Below are 21104 nucleotides of genomic sequence, written 5' to 3' on the forward strand. Positions count from 1 at the left end.
GAACTGGACTCAGAGCGAAATTTTATTAAACAGCTTAAGTAAAAAAAAAAATTAATAAAGAAATTAGGTCATGAGGTTACGATATATACACAGAATTCTGCTACATTCCTTGAAAGAAAACTCCTTAAGTAATTAAGGTAAAACAGGGAACTTGCGGCTTAAAGAGATGGAATGCTCAGTACAATAGGTCACTGAAAGAAGTTCCACAAACAGATGTCTGTCTATTTCATCCTACAGTTAGACTGCTCCACTTAATTCATGATGTTATATCCAAGTATCGATAAATACTGCTTTGAGATATCCAAAGGTCAATTCATAAAATGTCCAGATACCAATTCATAAATAGCAGTTCACAAAAAATTGTGATAAAAACGTCACTTCTAGGCGCTATTCATAATTGCATGGGGTTCATATATGGTTAGATTTAAAAGTTTGTCGTTGTATTTAATGATCCGAGGTTGGTTAAATGGTTATTCCCATTTCATAGGTCACTATTTATGACTATTAATCATTATTCACGGTTCTTCATAGTTATTTACCTCTTTTCTTACACAGGGTACATAATGTCCTACCTCTCAGATGGTGTTTGGTTAGGTTTTACCGTGATGAAGGCTTCTGTGGGAGAAATCCCTGGTTAAGAGGTTAGTATCTCGCTCCCCAGTAGCTGCGTCCGGCTCCTTGCGTCTCGGACTGTAGATTGCCTATGTTCGGCGTGTCACGTGGCGTCCCACGCGTTGGGTTCACAGGCCGAGCCTCCGATTCAGCGCGCTGTCTCAGTATAGCTACAAGTCTTACGAGGGAAGTTTCAATTCATAGGTTATTGTTGCTCCGTGTTATGGGAATATCCTTTAAAGTTGTTACAGTTCTGCCATATGCGTTTCAGAGCATCCTGCTCCTTCATCAGTGGCTAGTTCTAAAAAATATAAGAAAAAAATTCCTGGAAAGGCAGGGAGAAAATGCGAAAAACCCTCCAGGGCTGAAAGGGTTAACTGTAAGATTTAAAATATAAGTCATGAACAGAATATATGTCTTCCTAAACAGGATTAATCAGATGTTTTATAGAAGCAGTTATGTGACATCAATTAAGCTTTTATATCCAAATATACAACCTGAAATTAAAACAATGTCTATGACTCAATGATATATGGTTTCTTTATATTGTGGCCTTATGGCTTCTCTCTTGTGTGACTTCACTAATGACCCCTAATTATGGCTTTAGAAACAAACAAAAAATTCTCATTCTGAACATGAATACAGCTTTTACCCGGTGTGAATTTTCTGATGTGAAGCAAGATATGATTTCCTTGTAAAACATTTTCCACATTCTGAACACGAATATGGCTTCTTTCCTGTATGACATCTTTCATGTATAACAAGACTTGATTTCTCTATAAAACATTTTCCACATTCTGAACACGAATATGGCTTCTCTCCTATGTGAATTTTCAAGTGTTTAACAAGACCTGAATTATCCGTAAAACATTTCCCACATTCTGAACATGAATATGGTTTTTCTCCTGTGTGAATTCTCTCATGTTTAACAAGTTTTGATTTCTCTGTAAAACGTTTCCCACATGCTGAACATGAATATGGTTTCTCTCCTGTGTGATATCTCTCATGTATAACATGATATGATTTTTGTGTAAAACATTTCCCACATACTGAACATGTATATGCATTCTCTCCTGTGTGACTTTTCTCATGTGTAACAAGACTTGCTTTATCTGAAAAACATTTCCCACATTCTAAACATGAATACGGCTTTTCCCCAGTGTGAATTCTCTTATGTGTAACAAGTTTTGATTTTTGTCTAAAACATTTCCCACATTCTGAACATGAATACGGCTTTTCTCCAGTGTGAATTCTCTCATGTGTAACAAGATATGATTTCTGTGTAAAACATTTCCCACATTCTGAACATGAATATGGTTTTATCCCAGTGTGAATTCTCTCATGGTAAACAAGATTTGATTTAATTGTAAAAGATTTCCCACATTCTGAACATGAATACGGCTTCTCTCCTGTGTGACTTCTCTCATGTATACTAACATGTGATTTCCGTTTGAAACATTTCCCACATTCTGAACATGAATACATTTTCTCTCCATTGTGACGTCTTTGGTGTGTAGAAAATCCTGAGCTGTTTGTGGATTCTTTATCACAATGAAACCTTTTAATCCTTTTCTGACTTGTACTTGCGGTAACAATCTGTGATTGGTCCGGAGAAGGTTCCTCATAATTAGGAGGATTATATGACAGATCTGTACTGTGAAGTCCTGGATGTACATTAAGGGTAATGAGGTTTTCTCCTGAAGAGCGCTGCAGGATATCTTCATCTAGTGGCAACATGACATTTTCACATTTCTTACTGGGATTTTCTGTTAAGATAAAAATGAAAATTTGTTTTAAAGTTTTTTTGTTTTTTTTTGCAAACTACAGAGTAGACAAACTTATAAGATTCCAATTAGGCTGGAAGTTGATCCACCAGGAAGGAGAAGTGTTCATTTATTTGGAATCCATTCCTGACTTTGGCCAAAAAAACTGCACTTGTGATCCCAGCCTTACAAAGCTTCTATAACTTCCTGACAAAGTCCAGGATTCTGGTTTACACCAGGTCATGACTTTTATTACATACAGTTGTGTTCAAAATTATTCAACCCCCACTGAAATTGAGTGTTTTGGCCAGTTTGACATTGATTTTGATCATTTCAGTCATCTTGTTTACAATTAAATCAGAGAGGCCCTTGTAAGTCAGACAAATATAACATAACATTTATAATGAAATAACCACAAATGTCTTTTCTGTGCTCACATCATTATCAGTTTTATTCAACCCCCAAGTGACATTCAATCTTAGTACTTAGTACAACATCCTTTTCCAGTTATAACAGCTTTTAAACGTGAAGCATAGCTTGACACAAGTGTCTTGCAGCAATCTACGGGTATCTTCGCCCATTCTTCATGGGCAAAAGCCTCCAGTTCAGTCACATTCTTAGGCTTGCGTGCTGCAACTGCTTTCTTTAAGTCCCACCAGAGGTTCTCAATCGGATTTAAGTCTGGTGATTGCGATGGCCACTTCAAAATGTTCCAGCCTTTAATCTGCAACCATGCTCTAGTGGACTTGGAGGTATGCTTGGGATCATTGTCCTGTTGAAAGGTCCAACGTCTCCCAAGCCTCAGGTTTGTGATGGACTGCATCACATTTTCATCCAATATCTCCTGGTACTGAAGAGAATTCATGGTACCTTGCACACGCTGAAGCTTCCCTGTACCTGTAGAAGCAAAACAGCCCCAAAGCATGATTGACCCCCCGCCATGCTTCACAGTAGGCAAGGTGTTCTTTTCTTCATAGGCCTTGTTCTTCCTCCTCCAAACATAGCGTTGACCCATGGGCCCAAACAGTTCTAATTTTGTTTCATCAGTCCACAGAACACTATCCCAAAACTTTTGTGGTTTGTCCACATGACTTTTGGTATACTGCAGTCGACTCTTCTTATTCTTTGGAGACAGCAAGGGGGTGCGCCTGGGAGTTCTGGCATGGAGGCCTTCATTACGCAGTGTGCGCCTTATTGTCTGAGCTGAAACTTCAGGACCCACATCTGACAAATCTTTTTTCAGTTCCTCAGCAGTCACACGGGGACTTTTCTCCACTTTGCGCTTCAGGTAGCGCACAGCAGTCGAAGTCAGCATCTTCTTTCTGCCACGACCAGGTAGCGTTTCAACAGTGCCCTTTGCCTTGAATGCCCTGAATTTGCGAATGATGCTTCCTATGGTGTCTCTTGGTATCTTTAACATCTTTGCAATCTTCTTATAGCCATTGCCCTTCCTGTGAAGAGAAATCACCTCTTCTCTTCTCTTCCTGGACCATTCTCTTGACTTCACCATGTTTGTAAACACACCAGTAAATGTCTAGAAGGAGCTGAGTATCACAGTCCTTTTAAATCTGCCTAATTGGTGCTTATTATGCTTGATTTCTGCTCCTTGACATCCACAGGTGTTTTCAGTACCTGATCGAAAACACTTGAATGAACCTCTGTTCTTAAGAGTGGTAGTCTTTAAGGGGTTGAATAATTGTGTCAATGAAGAAATCACAAAAAAAACATTTAATACTGTATTACAAAAACAATTGATGTCATTTTAGTTGCATTTGGTTCTTTAAAAAGTCCTTGTAAGATTTCATTTCTAAATTCCCTAAAACCCTTTACAGCATTGGGGGTTGAATAATTTTGAACACAACTGTACAGTAAATAATGACTTAAAAAAACTAAAAAATTTGAAAAGCCCGATCATGTCTGGAAAGGAGCCCTGCTCTCTGCCAACACATTTTGCCTTTCAACAGCAACTAGACATCATTTGAATAAAACAAGAAGCATCATGGTTGGAGCTGGTGAAGTGGGGCCTAATGGTTTGGGGCTGGTGGAGGGAACATCGTGATTTGTAGCTGGTGGGGGGACATTATGGTTTGGAGCTTCTTTGCTGCCTCATGGTCTGGACACCCTGCAACCATTGGGTAAACAACTGGGCAGATTTACTAATCCTGTTTAAAACGTACAGAGTAAATCTAGAGATGCTCCACATTTATCACAGGAGCTTGGGCTGGAGGACAGATCTGCTGCACAGCTACACAAGTCTGTCTACCTCTATACCACTTAGTGGTTGGCTTTTCTGTCACAATGGAGCATCGTAAGCCCCGCCCCTGCAGAACCTGCCTGTTGTTTCTATATGTGGAACCTTAAAATCCCCCCTTTTTGGACAGATTATAAGAGCAGCACAGATCAGTCACTGGTTATCTACCAGCAAGTTCACACAGAGCAGATCAGCTGCAGACATTTCTGTGACTGTCCGCTACCCTGAATGTGGCTTGTAATAATCCATGCACCTGCTGCAGAAACAACCCAATATATGGAAATGTCTACAATAAATGTGCCCTGTGTGAACACGCTCTAATGCAGCTGGAACATTCTGGGACATGCAATTACTGCTAGAAGTCACACGTTCAGTCTGAAGGGGATGAGCAGATAATCGCTTAAGTGATGGACAACAGGATCACATTCAGCAATTTAAAGCCGATGCCGGACAAGAATTTTACTACAAATTGTTTCACATTTTATTGAGACACAAACGACTTAGGCGACTTTCACACTGGCTTTTCAGCTTTTTGTTCGTGAGATCCATCATGGGCTCTCACAAACGGTCCAAAACGGATTGGTTTTGACCTAATGTATTCTGAATGAAAAAGGATCCGCTATAAGAGGCTGGTGCTCCTCCATTACATGTCACTGCACACACGTGTATACACTGCACATGACGGGTCTTACCCTGTGATATAAGAGGCTGGTGCTCCTCCATTACATGTCACTGCACACACGTGTATACACTGCACATGACGGCTCTTACCCTGTGATATAAGAGGCTGGTGCTCCTCCATTACATGTCACTGCACACACGTGTATACACTGCACATGACGGCTCTTACCCTGTGATATAAGAGGCTGGTGCTCCTCCATTACATGTCACTGCACACACGTGTATACACTGCACATGACGGCTCTTACCTTGTGATATAAGAGGCTGGTGCTCCTCCATTACATGTCACTGCACACACGTGTATACACTGCACATGACGGCTCTTACCTTGTGATATAAGAGGCTGGTGCTCCTCCATTACATGTCACTGCACACACGTGTATACACTGCACATGACGGCTCTTACCCTGTGATATAAGAGGCTGGTGCTCCTCCATTACATGTCACTGCACACACGTGTACACACTGCACATGACGGCTCTTACCTTGTGATATAAGAGGCTGGTGCTCCTCCATTACATGTCACTGCACACACGTGTATACACTGCACATGACGGCTCTTACCCTGTGATATAAGAGGCTGGTGCTCCTCCATTACATGTCACTGCACACACGTGTATACACTGCACATGACGGCTCTTACCTTGTGATATAAGAGGCTGGTGCTCCTCCATTACATGTCACTGCACACACGTGTACACACTGCACATGACGGGTCTTACCTTGTGATATAAGAGGCTGGTGCTCCTCCATTACATATCACTGCACACACGTGTATACAATGCACATGACGGCTCTTACCATGTGATATAAGAGGCTGGTGCTCCTCCATTACATGTCACTGCACACACGTGTATACAATGCACATGACGGCTCTCACCTTGTGATATAAGAGGCTGGTGCTCCTCCATTACATGTCACTGCACACACGTGTACACACTGCACATGACGGCTCTTACCTTGTGATGTAAGAGGCTGGTGCTCCTCCATTACATGTCACTGCACACACATGTATACACTGCACATGACGGCTCTTACCTTGTGATATAAGAGGCTGGTGCTCCTCCATCACATGTCACTGCACACACGTGTATACACTGCACATGACGGCTCTTACCTTGTGATATAAGAGGCTGGTGCTCCTCCATTACATGTCACTGCATACACGTGTATACACTGCACATGACGGGTCTTACCCTGTGATATAAGAGGCTGGTGCTCCTCCATTACATGTCACTGCACACACGTGTATACACTGCACATGACGGGTCTTACCTTGTGATATAAGAGGCTGGTGCTCCTCCATTACATGTCACTGCACACACATGTATACACTGCACATGATGGGTCTTACCCTGTGATATAAGAGGCTGGTGCTCCTCCATTACATGTCACTGCACACACGTGTACACACTGCACATGACGGCTCTTACCCTGTGATATAAGAGGCTGGTGCTCCTCCATCATGGCCTCCTTGTACAGATCCTTGTGTCCTTCTATATACTCCCACTCCTCCATGGAGAAATAGACAGTGACGTCCTGACACCTTATAGGAACCTGACAACACAATGACACCGTCATCACCCAGACCCCTCCAGTGCTGTTACTGGAGAATTTCCCAGCATTCCCAGCAGTGTCACCTCTCCAGTCAGCAGCTCCATCATCTTGTGGGTGAGCTCTAGGATCTTCTGCTCATGTATCAGGGGGTGAGGGGGAGGCTCTGTGATGGGGGGAGGGGTCCTGCTCCGCCCTCCTGACTCCTGGAGATGGATGATGGGAGTCACACAGTCCCCCGATGTCTTCTTCACTATTGTGTACTCCTGTGGATGGAGAGAGACACTTAGGGAATAAACCCTTCAGGGGCCATGTGCTCTCCTCCGGCCCTCTCCTCCTGGTACAACGTGCCTACTTACCTTCTCATGGCTCCTACAACATGACTATTGGTCACTGGTCACATGACACATCACTCACCATATTGGGGGCTGATCTTCAGGTTCTCCATCACTTGGAAGGTCTGGAGGCCGTTCTCCAGGACCCTGGACTCTTCCTATCACTACCTATGATGGATTCTCCTCCCCGATGTCTGACTTGTTACAGAATACAATACAGAGGAGAGAAATCTAGAAAAGTTTACCTCTCCGCTCAGCAGGGAGATGATCTCCAAGGTGAGGTCTAATATTCTTCTGCTGATCTCCTTCCTGTCCATCCTTGGTGGTCATTCAGGAGAAGAGGAGAGAACTGGAGGAGCTGGAGGCTTATAGTACTGCAGGCGCCTTTATGAGAAGAGGAGAGGAAATCATCCAGGGGACAAGACCAGATGTCACCTCCAGAACCGCACTTCCTGAGCCTGGAGGGGCCCCGCTTCTCAGAGCCCCCACCACATGGATTCCAGTGGCCCCAACATGGAGATCTCTGGTGGCTCCACAGGAGATAAATGTCTGATAGATGCAGGTCCCACCTCTGGGCTGTGCTCAGCTGTGTCCACAACTCCTAGAGAAGAGACTGGAGAGAGCTGAGCTCAGACCGGGCCCCCGCTCCATTCATTATCCTCCTGGAGGCAGGGGCCCCTCACCAGGACAGTCAGGGGCCAGCGAATGATGACAACCCCCACTATCCCCACTACTCCTCCCCCATCATACTAATCTGAGGAGCGGAGAAGGATTCCTTGTGTGTAATGGAGGAGAATCTCCAGAGGTGACATGTCTGAGCTCTCCACCACACTGTCTCCTCACAGCTCATCTTACCTGCAGGCTGGAGGAATGGCTGATACCAGAGAGAACAAGAGCCCTGACTACCGACCAGGACCTGCCCAGTATCTGCTGCACTGCCAGAGCTGAAGGACCTGCGGTGACGTCACCGTCATGTGATCAGTGCAGGAGGCGGGGCTCAGCAGTGACTACCGACCAGGACCTGCCCAGTATCTGCTGCACTGCCAAAGCTGAAGGACCTAGGGTGACGTCACCGTCATGTGATCAGTGCGGGGGGCGGGGCTCAGCAGTGGAGATGAGAAGAGGACCTGGGGTGACATCACTGTCATGTGATCAGTGCAGGAGGCGGAGCTCAGCAGTGGCTACCGACTAGGACCTGCCCAGTATCTGCTGCACTGCCAGAGCTAAAGGCCCTGGGGTGACGTCACAGTCATGTGATCTCTGCAGGGGGCGGAGCTCAGCAGTGGGGAGGAGATGAGGTGAAGGACCTGGGATGATATTACTGTCATGTGATCAGTGTAGGGGGCGGGTCTCAGCAATGGAGAGGAGGTGGTCAAAGACCTCGGTGATGTCACCATCATGTGATCATTGAAGAGGGCGGGGTCAGCTGTAGAGCAGAGATAAGAAGGAGGAGGAGCTGTAATTGTGGTCATGTGACATGTGAGGGATGATCCTTGTATGGAGAAAGCATTTTATGATTTCTTTCCTACAGAACTGGAGAAATGCTGGGAGTTGTAGTTCTCTCCTCTGATATATTATTGTCTGGACATGCTGGGGGTTGTAGTTCTCTGATATCACAGTCTGGACATTGTGAGAGTTGTAGTTCTCTCCTCTGAAACCTACAATAACAGCCTGGAGTGTTACCTCTGAGATATCATATAACATTCTGTACTCTTCTCCTCTGATATATAACAGTCTGGACATTGTGAGAGTTGTAGTTCTCTCCTCTGGACATGCTGGGGGTTGTAGTTCTCTGATATATAACAGTCTGGACATTGTGAGAGTTGTAGTTCTCTCCTCTGGACATGCTGGGGGTTGTAGTTCTCTGATATTACAGTCTGTACAGAGCTGTGGTCACCTCTCTAGAGTCTCCTATGGACGACATAAAGACTGAGATGTAATTGTTCCCGGAATGCAGGTCTGAAGAGGAAGCCCCTGATGGAGAATTCAGGATAAACTGTTTCCTCCTCTGAGGAGGAGAAGAATAAAGAGGGGAATATTCATTCTAAGGGAAGAAAGTAACAAAGAGATTGTTCATGTCCGACCGGGGACCAGGATGAGGACCAGGGGGTCTCCACCTGTAGGGTTCTAGGGCCTTCAAAGTGGTTGAAGCTTTGGAAAAAGCTATGATGGCCGAATGCAAACATCCTGGAAATGATCCAGTTCAGTCCGGATTCACTATAGACCGCCTCTCCTTACTGAACAGGTCTTCTTCTGCCTAATGTGGGAAGCTGGTCTGGTCTGGGTTGGGGGCCTACACCTCTACTCAGGAGCTGCTGTACCTGAGAGAATAAGACCAAACAGTCATCTGCTCAGTTTTCTTCTGTGGAAGTGTAGACGTCATCAGATCTTTCATCTGCATAAAGTGAATCATCTATTGAGGTGAATGTGTCTGCCCTCATCGGAGCACAAAGTACTTAGCTTCAGGCCTGTATAACTTATGTCGTGGCTGAGGCTACTTTCACACTGGCGTTTCTGGGTCCGCTGGTGAGATCCGTTTCAAGGCTCTCACAAGCGGCCCAAAACGGATCAGTTCAGCCCCAATGCATTCTGAATGGATAAGGATCCGTTCAGAATGCATCAGTTTGCCTCCGTTCAGCCTCCATTCCGCTCTGGAGGCGGACAGATGTCCGCCTGACTATGCAGAGCCAAACGGATCCGTCCTGACTTACAATGTAAGTCAATGGGGACGGATCCGTTTTCACTGACACAATATGGTGCAATTGAAAACGGATCATGATAATGCAAACGGATCCGTTCTGAACGGATACAAGCGTTTGCATTATAGGTGCGGATCCATCTGTGCAGATACCAGACGGATCCGCACCTAACGCAGGTGTGAAAGTAGCCTTACACAATGGTCAGTCACGTAGGGAACAAGCCACGTGTTGCAGGTAAATGACGTCGCGACGGAGGAATAAAGGCGTTCAGCAGAGAGGTTTAGAACTCGGCAAGATTCCCACCAAAGGAGGGTCAAGCCCCTTTATTTATACACCTCCCAACAGGGTGTGACGGGTGTGACTTCTCAAAGTATCATCGTGATTGGTGAACACACATCCAAATAACTCTCATAACACAGGTCTGCGACTAAAAAGCTGATTATTTTCATCTAATTTCCATGTATTTTGGTGTTCTGAAAACAAATAAAATATTGAAAAAACTCCTAAACGTCATGATTTGCCACAAAATGCAACATTGTCTTCAAATTTATCAATTTTTTTTAATCTTTGGTATTTTTTTTATATTATGGGTTTTTAACCAAATTTAATGTCCAAATTACTATTAATTAATTCACATAAGTGCATTTAAGATATAAAATGCCCAAAAAAACTTAAAGGGGTTGTCGGAGTTATGTAAAAAATATATAGCACTGTAAATCTGATGGTCAGCAAGTTTTAGGGAAAAAAATTCAATGTCCTCATTTCCCTAGTTCTCTTCTTGGCCCTAAGTTGTTATTTGCAGGTAAACAATATCTGCCCCTCCCCCCCCCCCCTGCAAAAGGGGTGAATACAAGTGCTGCTCTGAGTGACATGTCTGACTATTGGGATACTCAGCAGCATGCTGCATATGTAAGCCTCAGCCCTGAGTCTGTGCTTCTAATGGTAGAAGGGGTTAATCTTTCCTGAAGATTCTGACTTTGAAGATGATTCAAGGAGGAGATGAATGATTTGGTAAGAGACTTGAATCTTCCCAAAGATGCCGCTGAGTTACTCGGATCAAGGCTGAAAAGCAGGAATTTATTGTTGCCAGGAGTGTCATCTTCATGGTTCAGACATCGTGTGAAAAGGAGTTCGTTCCTTACTTCGCCCAGGAAGACAAGTTGGTTTATTGCATCAATGTCGAAGGTCTGATGGGTCAATTTAGAATCTAATATGATTCAGAGCAATTGCGTCTTTTTATAGATTATTTAAAAAGAAGTCTCAAAGCAGTTTTACTCCAGAACGGTGGTTTTTACGCTTCCATACCTGTAGGTCATTCCGTACACTTGAAGGAAACCTACAAGAACTTGGAATTGGTTCTTCGTAAACTTTAATATGAAGACCATATGGTTGGCAAGTGTGTGGGGACTTGAAGGTTTGGTGCATGCTGCTCGGGCAACAAGCTGGATATACCAAATACCCTTGTTTTCTGTGTCTATGGGACAGTTGAGACCGACAAAATCACTGGACCAAGAAGAGTTGGCTGCCGAGGGTGCTAACAGTCGGTGAAAAAAATGTCCTCCGAGAAACTTTGGTACCTTCCCATAAAGTTCTTCTACCACCTCTCCACATAAAATTAGGATTGATGAAGCAATTCGTAACATATTTCCAAGAGATCTCCCTTTGAACCTCTGGAGGAGGACCCACATAAATACCTAACCTAAAGAGGTTATTTCCATCTGGCCATGACATCTGCCATAAGAACAGGGAGATCCTAGTCTTGTCATCAGTGGATCTGTACTTCAGATTCCTTCTTACTCCAAAGTATTGTTCTTTGGTAACTATAACCAGGTCTCCTCCTTCCAGTGTCTGTTATGAGCTTTACTGTAATGTTGAATATCATCTCCATTTCCTAGATATTTCCAGATGTCCTGAGATCTATTTAGCCTGGAGTAAAGAGATCAGGAAGGTTGAGAATGTATTACTTCATTTCCGGAAGGAACAATAAGCTACCGCGTGCGCCATAGATGCCAGGTGCCGGCTGTTTCATACAGCAAACACCAGCAGCTAATGTCCGTGACTGGCGGTAACAATGATCTCAGACTATTAACCCTTCAGATGCTGTGGTCAAACATGAGGATCAGGGGAGCCGGATGCATTGTGCGGCAGCCTCAGTCCTCAGTAATGAACTGAAGCTGCCGCATGTTAGCTCCTATGAAGCCCTTGCCTGTGGCAGAGCTTCATAGGAATACATTGTAACTCTCTGTAAAGGGAGAATATTAATCACCAATATTTATGCAAATATCGATAATTAATATTCATAAATGGGAGGAGCCACCTAGTGATAACTCCGCCCATTTATACCTTTATATAATAATAACAATACCTTCGCTATGCTTTACACTAATCACTACGCTAGCTGCAAGCGCCTTACTATCACTATACTACGGCGGCGACTACTAAAAACACCATACACTGCATTATGAACAATAAGGAATATTTATTACACAATACAATTATATCAGTCTAGCAATACGTTATATCTATATATATTCATGGATCAATGGATATGAATATATATACATATAGACGTACACACCGCAGTACAGAAACAGTACTACAATAAACACAATACAAGCCTAACTACACTACACAATCCCAAATTCCACCCCACATACTATCTATACATTACAATAATACATCATACACACAAATATCAGTAACCCACCCCACCTGACTATTCACTGTCCCTACGGGGTACGACGAGGGTTAATGGTGGCCTCACAGGGGTGTAAACCGACCACAAACACAAAGGGTTAACAATGGGGATAATATCAGAACTGTACAGCAATGCAAGGGTGAATACCCTGCAAGTGTACAGTGGGGGGGGGGGGGGGGGGGGGGGTGTGGCAGGGTTAGAGCAGGGGTTACCACCAGGGGTTAATCAGGGTAGGGAAAGGGTTACACGGTGGAGCAAGGGTTTGGGGGATCAGGGTGTCCAGTAACATGGCAAGGGTAAGGGGTTACAGGACCAGGGGTGGTATGTGAGGGGTAGGTAGGGGCTACACAGGTATACTTAGGCCTTATCCAGGTGGTCATCATGAAGCTGCTCTCTCCCCTGCATCTCTGAATCTAGTCTGGTTGCAAGAGACAGCACCTCTGGCCGGTTCGGGGTTTTATAGCCCAAAAGCAACCCCCTCCTCAGGGATGTGACATCATAGTGTCACTGTGACGTATGCCTGCCTACAATCCCCAGAGTCCCCCCCCCCCCCCCCCTAGTCCCAAAGATGCTGGGAGTAGTGGGATGGAGTTTTAGCCATGGGCAGAGGTGTGGAAAAACAGGTTCTCAGCTTCTTGATGTCTGGTTAGAAGGTCCCCTCACAAACGGTGCCAAAGCGTCTGATTGCTTTGGGCCTGAACAAAAGGGGACTAGATGCTAATCAGCTGTTATCCTACAGGCTATAACAACTCTGTAGATAACAGTTGGAATTGCATATATGCATATATATATCCACAGATGCTTGGGGGCTCATCTATAAACACATACAAAACCGGGGGTATGAATGGGCAGCAATAAGCCCACATACATACTGTCATGCTGACATAAGTGTATATACATAGACACGTGTGCAAATACATACACACATATCTATATATACACACACCCTCGCATATATCTGGGGCATACACGGGACATATATAAGAGGGCACATATATTTACTAATATAAGGGGGCACAGCTTCCAGGGACCACATATTTCCCACAGGGGCCACCATGAGCCCCTGGGGATCACCATGGGCAGACGTGCGCAGATGCTGGGCACATCTGCGCACATCACCCCATGATGCGGTGGTTAATGTATGCATATATATACCATACATGCCCGCACGTGTTTGCAGGCATGCATGGATATATATGCATACGTCTCAACCGCTCCTCAACAGTTACCGCCGCCTCAACACTCTCATATACTCCAATGTTGGTGTATGAGAGAAGCAATCTGATGATTGCCGTTTTATAGTTCCCTATGAGGACTATAAAATACTGTAAAAAAAAAAAGTTACAAAAAATACAAATAAAAAAATCACTCCCTTTCCCCAAAATGTAAATAAAAAAAATGGAAACTATTAAAAAAAATACACATCATGGCTATCGCCGCGTCCAAAAGTGCCCATACTTTTAAATTATTAAATATTTTTCAGATATGGCAAATTGGGAAAAAAAAAGTGATTAAAAAAATAATACACTATAGAGAAGCTCAGCCTACCAGTTCCCAGCTGGCCGTAATCACACAAATGATTAATCGAATAAACGGCTCACAGTACTTTTGCATACAAATACCATTTATTACCACCACAATCATACTAACACATTTATTATAAAATAAAGATCATATCATTCCATGTATGTCATCGACCATTAATCCATTCCAGCAACAACAAACTCACGCATATGATAAAACTGTACTTGGAGTACTCCAATAATATACTATGGCTTCTAACGGTAATATAATACCTCAGCGGTAAAGATGTATCTATAACTATTAGGCCCCTTTCACACGGGCGAGTTTTCCACGTGGGTGCAATACGTGAGGGGAACGCATTGCACCCGCACTGAATCCGGACCCATTCATTTCTATGGGGCTGTGCACATGAGCGGTGATTTTCACGCATCACTTGTGCGTTACGTGAAAATAGCAGCGTGCTCCTCTTTGTGCGATTTTTCACGTAACGCAGGCCCCATGGAAATGAATGGGGCTGCGTGAAAATCGCAAGCAAGTGCGGATGCGGTGCGATTTTCACGCATGGTTGCTAGGTGACGATCGGGTTGGGGACTCGATCATTATTATTTTCCCTTATAACATGGTTAGAAGGGAAAATAATCACATTCTGAAAACAGAATGCATAGTACAATAGGGCTGGAGGGGTTAAAAAATAAAAAATAAATTTTTAACTCACTTTAATCCACTTGTTCGCGCAGCCGGCATCTCTTCTGTCTTCATCTGCGAGGAATAGGACCTTTGATGACGTCACTACGCTCATCACATGGTCCGTCACATGATCAATCACCATGGTAAAGGATCATGTGATGGACCATGTGATTAGCGCAGTGACGTCATCAAAGGTCCTATTCCTCACAGAAGAAGACAGAAGAGATGCCGGCTGCGTGAACAAGTTGATTAAGGTGAGTTAAATATATATAAAAAAAAATTAACCCCTCCATCCCTATTGTACTATGCATTCTGTATTCAGGATGCTATTATTTTCCCTTATAACCATGTTAGAAGAGAAAATATTACAATCTGCACAACACTGAACCCAAACCTGAACTTCTGTGAAGAAGTTCGGGTCTGGGTACCACATTCAGTTTTTTATCACGCGCGTGCAAAACACATTGCGATAAAAACTGACTGCAATTGGGTACCTGCTCGCGCGGGTTTGCCGCAACGCATCCGGACCTTATCCGGACACGCTCGTTTAAAAGAGTCCTTAGTCTCCCTGGCAAAGTTAATACTTGGTGTGGCTTTTGGTTCCTTCTGTGGGCTATGTTATCACCAATATAAAATTTTGGTCGCAATGCTATATTACCAGTTGTTGGGACCCTCGTGGTTCAGCTTGTTATGTTCCTTTGATTGCGCTCGGCTCCGCTATCTTGCCAGCACTCAATCTTCCTCCCTTATGAGCACTCTGTTTGTCTGGGCGCCCCTACTGCTATGTATCTCCTCGATGTGTGTGCGGCCAGCACGGCGCCTCACGTGCTAGTCAACACGATGTAGTCCCGCCAGTACAAATCTCAATACCAGGAGTAGACACAGCAAGATACCGGGAGTGGACACAGCAAGAGACCGGGAGTGGACACAGCAAGAGACCGGGAGTGGACACAGCAAGAGACCGGGAGTGGACACAGCAAGATACCCGGAGTGGACACAGCAAGATACCGGGAGTGGACACAGCAATATACCGGGAGTGGACACAGCAATATACCGGGAGTGGACACAGCAAGATACCGGGAGTGGACACAGCAAGATACCGGGAGTGGACACAGCAAGATACCGGGAGTGGACACAGCAAGATACCGGGAGTGGACACAGCAAGATACCGGGAGTGGACACAGCAAGATACCGGGAGTGGACACAGCAAGATACCGGGAGTGGACACAGCAATATACCGGGAGTGGACACAGCAAGAGACCGGGAGTGGACACAGCAATATACCGGGAGTGGACACAGCAATATACCGGGAGTGGACACAGCAATATACCGGGAGTGGTCACAGCAAGATCCCGGGAGTGGACACAGCAAGATACCGGGAGTGGACACAGCAAGATACCGGGAGTGGACACAGCAAGAGACCGGGAGTGGACACAGCAATATACCGGGAGTGGACACAGCAAGATACCGGGAGTGGACACAGCAAGATACCGGGAGTGGACACAGCAAGATACCGGGAGTGGACACAGCAAGATACCGGGAGTGGACACAGCAAGAGACCAGGAGTGGACACAGCAAGATACCGGGAGTGGACACAGCAATATACCGGGAGTGGACACGGCAAGATGCCAAAGGTCAATGCGGCAAGATACCGGGAGTGGACACAGCAATATACCGGGAGTGGACACGGCAAGATGCCAAAGGTCAATGCAGCAAGTGCTAGCCGTGCCAATGAGAACACAATAGATGTAGCAGAGTGCAGCCTGTGCTAGCACCAGCACTAGCTAAATTTAGCAGAGTTTAACCCACTCTCTGGCTTGCGGTAACCAGCTATAATGGCACTAAATGTGAACGGATATCCAATAGTGCACAGAGTCTTAACAGCAGAGACAATAATAATAGTAGTAGTAAACCTCAGTAGTTTACTGGAGAATGAAAAGTAACAGGTCAGTTTCACCGTATAGGGAACACCGTAAAAACAAAACATAAAACTGTTGTGTCATTGCCTTATTTTTGCAATTTCACCACACATGGAATTTCTTTCATCTCTCCACTACATCGTTTACAATATTAAATGGTAAAATTAGAAAATGAAACTTGTCTGGAAAAAAACTGCGCTCATACGGCTATGTAAACAGGAAAATAAAAAATATATATATATAATTGTCAGCGACAGGCACTCTACCACCCAGAACTGGACTCAAAGCGAAATTTTATTAAACAGCTTAAGTAAAAATAAATAAATAAATAATTTATAAAGAAATTAGGTCATGAGGTTACGATATATACACAGTATTCTGCTAGATTCCTTGAAAGAAAACTCCTTAAGTAATTAAGGTAAAACAGGGAACTTGCGGCTTATAGAGATGGAATGCTCAGTACAACAGGTCACTGAAAGAAGTTCCACAAACAGATGTCTGTCTATTTCATCCTACAGTTAGACTGCTCCACTTAATTCATGATGTTATATCCAAGTATCGATAAATACTGCTTTGAGATATCCAAAGGTCAATTCATAAAATGTCCAGATACCAATTCATAAATAGCAGTTCACAAAAAATTGTGATAAAAACGTCACTTCTAGGCGCGATTCATAACTGCATGGGGTTCATATATGGTTAGATTTAAAAGTTTGTCGTTGTATTTAATGATCCGAGGTTGGTTAAATGGTTATTCCCATTTCATAGGTCATTATTTATGACTATTAATCATTATTCACGGTTCTTCATAGTTATTTACCTCTTTTCTTACACAGGGTACATAATGTCCTACCTCTCAGATGGTGTTTGGTTAGGTTTTACCGTGATGAAGGCTTCTGTGGGAGAAATCCCTGGTTAAGAGGTTAGTATCTTGCTCCCCAGTAGCGGAGTCTGGCTCCTTGCGTCTCGGACTGTAGATTGCCTATGTTCGGCGTGTCACAAGGCGTCCCACGCGTCGGGTTCACAGGCCGAGCCTCCGATTCAGCGCGCTGTCTCGGTATAGCTACAAGTCTTATGAGGGAAGTTTCAATTCATAGGTTATTGTTGCTCCGTGTTATGGGAATATCCTTTTAAGTTGTTACAGTTCTGCCATACGCGTTTCAGAGCATCCTGCTCCTTCATCAGTGGCTAGTTTTAAAAACTATAATAAAAAAGTCCTGGAAAGGCAGGGAGAAAATGCGAAAAACCCTCCAGGGCTGAAAGGGTTAACTGTAAGGTTTAAAATATAAGTCATGAACAGAATATATGTCATGCTAAACAGGATTAATCAGATGTTTTATAGAAGCCGTTATGTGACATCAATTAAGCTTTTATATCCAAATATACAACCTGAAATGAAAACAATGTCATATGGCCATATGGCTATATGGCTTCTCTCTTGTGTGACTTCACTAATGACCCCTAATTATGGCTTTAGAAACAAACAAAAAATTCTCATTCTGAACATGAATACAGCTTTTACCCGGTGTGAATTTTCTGATGTGTAGCAAGATATGATTTTGTTGTAAAACATTTTCCACATTCTGAACACGAATATGGTTTCTTTCCTGTATGACATCTTTCATGTATAACAAGACTTGATTTCTCTATAAAACATTTTCCACATTCTGAACACGAATATGGCTTCTCTCCTATGTGAATTTTCAAGTGTTTAACAAGACCTGAATTATCCGTAAAACATTTCCCACATTCTGAACATGAATATGGTTTCTCTCCTGTGTGAATTCGCTCATGTTTAGCAAGTTTTGATTTGTCTGTAAAACGTTTCCCACATGCTGAACATGAATATGGTTTCTCTTCTGTGTGATATCTCTCATGTATAACACGATATGATTTTTGTGTAAAACATTTCCCACATACTGAACATGTATATGCATTCTCTCCTGTGTGACTTTTCTCATGTGTAACAAGACTTGCTTTATTTGAAAAACCTTTCCCACATTCTGAACATGAATACGGCTTTTCCCCAGTGTGAATTCTCTTATGCGTAACAAGTTTTGATTTTTGTCTAAAACATTTCCCACATTCTGAACATGAATACGGCTTTTCCCCAGTGTGAATTCTCTCATGTGTAACAAGATGTGATTTCTGTGTAAAACATTTCCCACATTCTGAACATGAATATGGCTTTATCCCAGTGTGAATTCTCTCATGGTAAACAAGATTTGATTTAATTGAAAAAGATTTCCCACATTCTGAACATGAATACGGCTCCTCTCCTGTGTGATATCTCATATGTATACTAACATGTGATTTCCGTGTGAAACATTTCCCACATTCTGAACATGAATATGTTTTCTCTCCTTTGTGACGTCTTCGGTGTGTAGAAAGTCCTGAGCGGTTTGTGGATTCTTTATCACAATGAAACCGTTTAATCCTTTTCTGACTTGTACTTGCGGTAACAATCTGTGATTGGTCAGGAGAAGGTTCCTCATAATTTGGAGGATTATATGACAGATCTGTACTGTGAAGTCCTGGATGTACATTAAGGGTAATGAGGTTTTCTCCTGAAGAGCGCTGCAGGATATCTTCATCTAGTGGTAACATGACATTTTCACATTTCTTACTGGGATTTTCTGTTAAGATAAAAATGAAAATTTGTTTTAAAGTTTTTAGTTTTTTGTTTGCAAACTACAGAGTAGACAAACTTATAACATTCCAATTCGGCTGGAAGTTGATCCAGCAGGAAGGAGAAGTGTTCATTCATTTGGAATCCATTCCTGACTTTGGCTAAAAAAACTGCACTTGTGATCCCAGCCTTACAAAGCTTCTATAACTTCCTGACAAAGTCCAGGATTATGGTTTACACCAGGTCATGACTTTTATTACATACAGTAAATAATGACAGATTATAAGAGCAGCACAGATCAGTCACTGGTTATCTACCAGAAAGTTCACACAGAGCAGATCAGCTGCAGACATTTTTGTGACTGTCCGCTGCCCTGAATGTGGCTTGTAATAATCCCTGCACCTGCTGCAGAAACAACCAATATATGGAAATGTCTACAATAAATGTGCCCTGTGTGAACACGCTCTAATGCAGCTGGAACATTCTGGGACATGCAATTACTGCTAGAAGTCACACGTTCAGTCTGAAGGGGATGAGCAGATAATCGCTGAAGTGATGGACAACATGATCACATTTAGCAATTTAAAGCCGATGCCGGACAAGAATTTTATTACAAATTGTTTCACATTTTATTGAGACACAAACGACTTAGGCGACTTTCACACTGGCTTTTTGGCTTCCATTTGTGAGATCCGTCATGGGCTCTCAGAAGTAATCCAAAACGGATCGGTTTTGCCCTAATGTATTCTGAAGGGAAAAGGATCCGCTATAAGAGGCTGGTGCTCCTCCATTACATGTCACTGCACACACGTGTATACACTGCACATGACGGCTCTTACCCTGTGATATAAGAGGCTGGTGCTCCTCCATTACATGTCACTGCACACACGTGTATACACTGCACATGACGGCTCTTACCTTGTGATATAAGAGGCTGGTGCTCCTCCATTACATGTCACTGCACACACGTGTATACACTGCACATGACGGCTCTTACCCTGTGATATAAGAGGTTGGTGCTCCTCCATTACATGTCACTGCACACACGTGTATACACTGCACATGACGGCTCTTACCCTGTGATATAAGAGGCTGGTGCTCCTCCATTACATGTCACTGCACACACGTGTATACACTGCACATGACGGCTCTTACCTTGTGATATAAGAGGCTGGTGCTCCTCCATTACATGTCACTGCACACACGTGTATACACTGCACATGACGGCTCTTACCCTGTGATATAAGAGGCTGGTGCTCCTCCATTACATGTCACTGCACACACGTGTACACACTGCACATGACGGGTCTTACCTTGTGATATAGGAGGCTGGTGCTCCTCCATTACATGTCACTGCACACACGTGTATACACTGCACATGACGGCTCTTACCCTGTGATATAAGAGGCTGGTGCTCCTCCATTACATATCACTGCACACACGTGTATACACTGCACATGACGGCTCTTACCCTGTGATATAAGAGGCTGGTGCTCCTCCATTACATGTCACTGCACACACGTGTATACACTGCACATGACGGCTCTTACCCTGTGATATAAGAGGCTGGTGCTCCTCCATTACATGTCACTGCACACACGTGTACACACTGCACATGACGGCTCTTACCTTGTGATATAAGAGGCTGGTGCTCCTCCATTACATGTCACTGCACACACGTGTATACACTGCACATGACGGCTCTTACCTTGTGATATAGGAGGCTGGTGCTCCTCCATTACATGTCACTGC

At 43.7% G+C, this 21104-nt stretch overlaps 2 protein-coding genes across 2 annotated transcripts in view; one reads left to right on the plus strand and one right to left on the minus strand.

Moving 5' to 3' along the window:
• The window catches only part of LOC120990612, a 658216-nt gene that overhangs the window by 568945 nt on the left and 68167 nt on the right, over positions 1-21104 (plus strand). The window lies entirely within an intron of this gene.
• Positions 1261-19143, minus strand: LOC120991280 (zinc finger protein 665-like). Its single transcript, XM_040420120.1, has 2 exons — positions 18246-19143; positions 1261-2032 (listed from the first exon to the last, which is right to left on the minus strand). Exons 1-2 carry the CDS (start codon positions 19016-19018, stop codon positions 1261-1263), a joined length of 1545 nt encoding a protein of 514 aa, XP_040276054.1. The 5' UTR covers positions 19019-19143.

Source organism: Bufo bufo, chromosome 2 (genome assembly GCF_905171765.1).
Source record: "Bufo bufo chromosome 2, aBufBuf1.1, whole genome shotgun sequence".
Taxonomy (NCBI): domain Eukaryota; kingdom Metazoa; phylum Chordata; class Amphibia; order Anura; family Bufonidae; genus Bufo; species Bufo bufo.